Source organism: Cariama cristata, unplaced genomic scaffold, assembly GCF_000690535.1.
Source record: "Cariama cristata isolate BGI_N322 unplaced genomic scaffold, ASM69053v1 scaffold3116, whole genome shotgun sequence".
Taxonomy (NCBI): Eukaryota; Metazoa; Chordata; class Aves; order Cariamiformes; family Cariamidae; genus Cariama; species Cariama cristata.
In genome coordinates, this window is record NW_009621365.1 from 758 (window position 1) to 8450 (window position 7693).

The 7693-nt window shown below is 34.1% G+C and overlaps 1 protein-coding gene across 1 annotated transcript in view; it reads left to right on the plus strand.

The window, feature by feature from the left end:
- Positions 1-2241: 2241 nt before the first annotated feature.
- Positions 2242-7693, plus strand: part of LOC104163046 (adenylate cyclase type 2-like) — a gene marked incomplete at its 5' end in the record, with an annotated part of 58797 nt that continues 53345 nt past the window's right edge. Inside the window, one exon of the mRNA XM_009701925.1 lies at positions 2242-2339. Coding sequence (XP_009700227.1) covers positions 2242-2339 — 98 coding nt within the window. The remainder of the gene's footprint in view (positions 2340-7693) is intronic.

The window sequence follows — 7693 nt, forward strand, 5'->3', positions numbered from 1 at the left end:
AGCAGGAAGACTGGAGAGTTGCCTCTCTCTGCTTTCTCATAAACATAGGGCAACTGATAGCTGAACAGTTATGCTGACCTTTAGGGAAGTAAGAGGTAGATTTGACCACAGCTGGCTGTATAAATGAGTGAACCTGATGAGAAAGGCACACAGGAAGTATTACCATACCGTGTTCACACTGTACAGCATAGGTGCAAGTATCTTCTGGGTCCCATATGGTGGTCAAATAAATATTTAATTATTTTTATAGATATCTTTCAGTTCAAAGCATCTGAAATAATTTTCAGATTCTTCCACAGCTCAGCAGAATAGCATTCTTATGGCCACCTGCCAAAGGCATGTGTTGTATGCCCTTGACAATGCATTAGGATGAAAAAAGATTCAAGGCTTGTTGAGCCTGTTTAGAAGATGACACAAGAGAAAAGCTAGACCTGGTGTGGTCTCATCCATAGTGTTTAAAGCATACACTGAGTGGATCAAAGATGTGAATAGGAGTAGATTCGGATTTTAATGTAGGTGGTACTAACTGATAAACTCTGAAAGAGAAATTAAGAGAAAACCATCATATGTGTACTTTGGACAATCAGGGAGTCAGAACTTGGGAGAAAATCAGGGAGCTAAGTTACTCGGCTGTGCAGATGCTCCCTGTAGAAGTCTAATCTCTTTTAGACTGTAGAATGCTATGGAACAGCGCAGACCTAATTTTTCTTTTCGGATCCAGGTTTTTAATACCTTTCTTCACTGCCTTTTAATGACTCACCAGTCCAATCTTGACTTTAAAGAACTCAGTAAGAAGCCTGTTTTTGATTTAAACAGGAGCTTTTCAGGACCTGTAGGACCTGAAAGTACAGCAAGGTAATAAAGGAAAATCATTATTTAACCTAACGAGTGAGTTGCCTGACTTCATTGGGAAATATCTGGAGAAGTGTGAAACACTGAAATGAATTTACAAGTGGGTTGGAATTTTTTGAGATTTTGACAGCAGCTCAGGGTCCAAGATTGTTGGATGAGACATTAAGAAACAACAAACATATTCAACAGCTGGAAGAACAAAACTTGCTGCAAACGTACCCATCAAGCAAAGTAATTTTTGTACCTTGAAATTCAGTTAGGTATATGATAAGAATTGCTTTTAATTTGTCATAGAATTCAAAAGTGAAAAAAGTTGTTGGGTTGCTAAACTCAATTTTCATGTAAAGTTTGGTACAGCAGTTTCAAGGGCAGAACTTGACACAAAGCACAAAGACACAGCTGTATACTTGCAGTTAGAAAGCACACCTCATGTCTTTTCCATTTTAGGAAGTTTGCATTTTGAGCACTTTGTGAAAATAATCCTTGGTACATTTTCTTTTAATAATCAAATCTTAAACTCTGACCCTTTGAAAAAACTTCAATAGGGTAAGTAACTTTAATAGGCCCAATACTTAGGTCATTTCCTTTCGAGTACTTAATTGATTTCAATCTAGATCTCAAATAGCAGAATAACTCTGATAAATATTTCATTGCTTAATTCTTATGTCTCTAGACAGCCTAATTAGAAATTTATAAATAGATCTTTTTTCATAACAAAACAGATCAAATTTACTCTCTCCTGAGAATATCAAGTGTTTGGTAGTATCAGTGGACATATCAGGCATTTTAACGCAGACATAAAATATTTTAATTGAAATAATAATACAGCACCAGTAAATATTAGTATGATTGCTAGCTATACTGTTGGAAATAGAATGTTTATACACATCTGTAGCAGAGTTTACACTCTTCTGCTTTGTGTGCTCAGAAATTTCCTGTCTAAATGACTGTTAACTGTCTTTATAATTGTTTCAGCCCATTCAGTATTAATAATTGAAAATCGGTTTGGGGAAGTAATGAGTGACAAACTTAGAATTGGCTGAGAATCGTTGGCCATTCCTAAAAATATTTTTTAAAATACTTTCACTTTTTTTTTTAAAGTTAAATTTTTTATGATTAATTTGGGATAGTCCTGTTTGGTGGAGGAACAAGACAAAACCATTTGACATGGCTACTTCAGCTGTTCCTCAAGAAGTAAAAGGATTCAATACTCTGCCTGATAATCCCTAGCCCTATGTGAGTGGATGTGGAAGTCATTGAACAACAGGAAATTTACTGTTGCTACAGATTGCCTATACATATCTGCATCTTTAAGCTGAAATTTCAGTTGCATGATATTTTATCTGCTTTGGAAATTGTGTTTTTAACATTTGCTTTTTTTTCTTCTAGTATCGAGCAACTACTCTGCCTGCATTTAAGTATTATGTGACTTGTGCCTGTCTCATATTCTTCTGCATTTTTGTTGTGCAGATTCTAGTATTGCCAAAGTAAGTGGTATTTAATGTGTACTCATTCCTATGTACTCATTAATGTAAAAAAAAAAAAGTATAAGTGAAAAATTTTGCAACTGTCAGATTATACAGATCAATTCATGGAAATGAAATTGAACAGAGAAGACTGAGGATTTCAGCCCATTTTCAAAGTTATGCTTGTTTCTAATTTTAAATGCTGTCGATAGTCTGGTGCCAAGCATTAGTATCAATTCTTCATTCATTTTAGTTTTTCTCTTTGCATTTAAAAATGTGTGATGAACACAGGAATGAAATTCATACGTGTAAAAAAAAGTAATACAAGCTATAAGTTTGTGCAACTAAAATTATATGTAAAATAACTGTGACAATTGGATGTTGAAGTAGGACAAAATGGATTGCAGAATTGGGACTGTGATTAAATATTTATCATATTACTGTAATAATACTGCTCTATTCAGCATGCAAACAGAGCACTACTATTCATAAAATGTCTCTTTAAAAACTAATTTTAAAATATTATAATAAATTGCTGGAATAATTATTTTTATCAGAATTTATATATTATGAGCCAATTTATATTTGTGCATATAAATCAGCTATCTTTCCATCTGTGCATATTCTAGAAAGGATGACAAAACTGGAAGACAGTTCCAATAAAGAGTATTTTATTAGACTTCTTAAAATGGAATTTTGGTGTTGATTGTTTACATAGCGGAAAGTTGATATTTGTTTTATAGCAATTGATTCCAAAGCCAACACTGTATATTCCCTGTGATACAGTATTTCTTCATTCATAGTCTTTTCTCCTGTGCAGCACTTTCAGGAGTATTATTTATAACCTCAGTTGATTGATTGGTCTTGTGCTGTAGTACTTACTCACATTTTAATTCAAAGCAAGAAGGAACTCTTAGGTCATTATAAATTGACTTTCCATACTGCAGACTTGTTTTACAACATGTATAAAGTTTTATGGACTTCTACTCAGATGTTACAATATTTTCTTTGCCAACGGTTTCCCAGCTAGTTTCTTACATGCAGACACAAGCTGCGCAGTATCCTGCGCATGGTTCAGTCTGACTTTAGGCAGTACTATTGCAAAATATGAAATTAAGATTAATGACTAATTTTATTTGTCATTTTGCGTAATGAGTATATTTTACAAGCTCATACTGTATTTTGATTAGTACAGGAATTAATTCAGGGAAATTTGTGATTTGTGACATACCAAAAACCTAACTTGGATCTAAGTAGTCCCTTCCAGCAGTGTGATTTATGAATCTGTTTTTATGTTTTGACTTCAGTCATGAAAATGAATCTAGGTTTATCATGTATCATACATGTAGTAAGATGCTAATTTTGCTATGTCCTTGTTATGTCTCTTAAATCAGTTGTGTAGCTCATTAAAATATATTGGATGCTTGCAATTAGTGAACTCTAGGGAGCTGTATTCAACTAAGGAAAGTGTCCTTTAACTTGTAAAAGCAGATGCTGATATTACATGATCTCTTTCTAACATCAGAGAAAAAGACGCATATGATTTATGATTTTCATTACCAAAATGTAAATTATCTTTTGGTCCTTATATAGGGCTGCATATTAAAGTGAAAAGACAAGAGTGTAAAATTGGGTATTACCAACATGAATGGTATTCATCTTCAAGGGGTATGTGGATTAATTTAAGAGATGCAGAAATGGAAGACAGAAAGGCAAGGTATTATACAGGTATCTGCATCTTTGCTGGAAAACTGGGAGCATTGCAAACTGAAAAAAAAAAATAGTTGAAAAATCACCAGTGTATGCAGTCATCACAAATGTAGCTTAAATTGAACATACTCCAGTGCTGCTAATGTTATTTCCTTCCAGAAAGAAAAAAAAAAAAAAAAAAAAAGATAAATCATAGTTTGGTCTAAAATTCTATCTAGCCTTTTTGTTTTCTTCCAAAATTTCTACAGGATTTTTAAATGGTGATCTAATGAAGACAGGAAGATAAACTACGTCTGTCATTGGGTTTTATTGATTCAGTATTCCATTAATCTGGTTTTGCAGCAGTGTAATATCATTGATTTCTGTGCAGGCACACCACCTGCTGCTTTAAAGTAGATTTGGAGATATTTGATCGTGAATAGCATCCAGCAAGTTGCAAGTAATAAGTAATATCTCCAAGATCGTGAGACCTTTATTTCAAGGCTGAAATAACTTATTATTGTTTTAGTTTTCCCAGGGTCAATAATCTGGTGCAGTGTTTTCATAATAAACTTCACACAAAGTGGTAAATATAAATTTAACCAAGTAAACAATATCTTGGGGTGAAATGAGGAGTAGGTCTTTATTGTGACATTAAAATGACAACAAATTTTGATCATTACGTTTCCTTGGAATAGGCCTTCAGTGGCTCTCTAGCATTCTTGGTTTACCAAGTGACAGAAGTATCTCTAGTAATTCACGACAACCCTACGTTCTTTATTTAGAGAAACAGTCGGCTAACATGGAGTTGGTAGTGTTGCTTTTTGAAACGTAAACTGGTGAATTAATGAAGATATATTCCTATTGAACAGGAGTTACTTCTTGTGCTGTTCGAGTAAGTGATTTGTTTGGGGCTACATTTAAGATTCTTCCCAAGTCTTTGCTCTCTGAGGCTGCTATGTGCAAGAAACTGTCCTTTTGTCCTGAGTCATGCCAAAATAACAATCATCTTGTTCTACCCATGGATGGTGGTTAGGAGGCCTTAACATAGTATTTCCAGTCAGGCACAGCTGAATTTCTTCATAGAAAAAGTAATACTTAAAAACTTTGTCTGAAAGCAGGCGTGTAAAATGTAAGACAGTATAAATGAAAGAAAACCACCATTACTAGCTATTTTTCTGCTGTACTTGATTTAAAAATAATCAAGTGGAGTTATAATACTCAAATTATTTTTCTTAACACTGAAACTGTCATACAGTTAGTGTACATAGCCATTGAATCCATTGATGGCTTAGTGAAAGCATCAGTCAAATTAAGAAAGTAATAGCTACTATTAGATAACAAAAAAGTTTGAATTCAGTATTGCCTTGTGTAATTGTCATTTGTAATTGCTTCATTATGATTTTATCACCTCAAGAGAATTTGCCATCAAATAGTTCAAAACATTAATGTTAATTACCTGGCAAGCTAAGGAAATTCTCTGCGTCCCATTGAAGGAATTGTGCCACGTATATTTTCCTAAAAGTTACAAAAGTGTAGAATGAATATGTTCTCTTCTCCATTTTTTCAATATATTTATCTTCATAATACATTTTTGGTTTTCAGTTAAAATGTTACCAACAAGACATAAGTATGTATAAATACAATCTTTTTCCAATCTCATACCACCTGATAAAATGATTAAAATGAATGATTCAAAACAGATATTTACTAATGGAACCAGAAAAGTATGAGAAGGAAAACCAAGTCATAAATTATTTAGACTTGGAACTATCTGAAGCCTGGGAAGTTCTCTGTAGGTTATTGTCAAGGGCTCTCCTGTCAGGGTTCCTCATGGGGCACCGTAGCAGAGAGCAGACCTTTCATAAATGAGGTCATTCCTTGAAGCATAGGAAGAGGTGGGTAAAAAGTTAACTGGCTTGTGGGATCCCAAGTCCTCTTTTGACAAATTGGTTTGCCCGAATCTGTCAGTGCAATGCGTTTGGTGACTTGTGCATTGTGTTTGATGACTCCACACAGCTCTAATGGCAAGATTAGTTTCCTGTAAACGCCTGTACTGTTTTTGTAATGTTCCAGTGACAAAAAAATAAATGCATGTTATGGCTTTCCTGTGGTCATTGCCTCAAATGAGTCTTGTTTATGGTGGCACTTAATTTTTAGTATTCTGCTTCCCATTATAGCATTTTCAGCCCACTTCTTTCCGTCTAGGAGCAGCATTAAATTATTTTGACTTAGCCTAACTGAAACAGAAGTCCTGCTGTTCCCAGAAAAGAAGGGGGTATGGGGAGCAAGAATCTTATGACTTTTTTTCTCTGTATTCACCACTTAAATCTGGATTCTAAGATACCAGTTTTCCTTATCCTCAGTCCTTTTCTCTTTGTCCTGATAATGAGAATCGTGTTCACTGTGCTATGTAATTCTTTTTCTTGTGCCACCTCAATAACATCATTGATCATGTAAAACAGCTACAAGGACCTTTTGTTCTTGCCTGTTTCCCACGTTAGTAAGTACTCTTCGCATAAACTCTCCTTATGCCATGTTAATTTTATTTCCCTTGCTCTCCAGTTTCCCTCACAAACATCTTCTACAAGGATGCACTCCAAACTTGACTCATAAGGCTGTTCTTGTGTTGAATCATTTCTTAAGGTGCAGAGGCTCCTGTTTTTGTATCCTGTGTGTCAGAGAAAGAATAGCAATAGTTTGAAATGCAGGAGTGGTTACTTGAATCTTACTGAAGCACGTACATTATTGGAACTGTTTATGCATATACAAAAAATAAGCCTGTTAATTATATTCCTTTTCTTTCGTCTCTTCTGTTGCTTACTAGAGTTCAAATTCCTAAGAGCAGCGACTGTAGTTTTACATATTCTGATATACAGGTTACTGTCTCAGTCTCAATGAGAAATTCTTGGAGAACATGTACTCATAAGCAATAATTATTTTCAATAGCTTTTGAAAGAAACATTATTTCAAGATTACTATATGTTGTGAATTACCAGTTGTTTGTTTTTCGTCAGCTGTTCACATCAACCCAAAATCTGATGAATACTTAGTGTATAAAATGTTCTCTGAATGATTGGCAGGGAAACTCATAAATTACTCTCCAAAATGCTTTTAATGGCAGCAATATGGCATCAAATTGGTTTGTGAAGTTAATGCTTTTTTTTTTTGTTCCTGAGAATAGCTTTTATAACACTGTTGTTAGATCAAAATGTTTCCCAATATTTGTACGTAATCTAAGGAAATTGATCCATAGAGTTCTACTCCTAGATTTTTAGTATTATGGTTTCTAAAAGGTATATATTTGAATTCACATGTCATCTCTAAGGAACAGAGATGTATGCTTTTATTAATAATACATTTTAATTCTGAATCATACGTTTATGGAGGAGCTAACTTAAAATGTAACATTTATTACAGTTTTTTTGAAAAAGCAAGGGATATAAAACTTATTTTTAAAATGTCATGCCAATTTTTTTAGCATATAAGGTTTGATAAGGTATTTACTGGTGCTCAAAGGAGTTGAGAGATATTTTTTAATTCTGTAAAAATGTCAAAACTGTGGTTAAAACTGAAAGCAGACGCCTAGGTGAGGGACTTCATGGTGGCATCTAGTTCCCTTGCTTAAACAACTCAGTTGGTCCAGAGCTTCTGATCTCCTCTTGGCATTCATCGAATGTAATTAG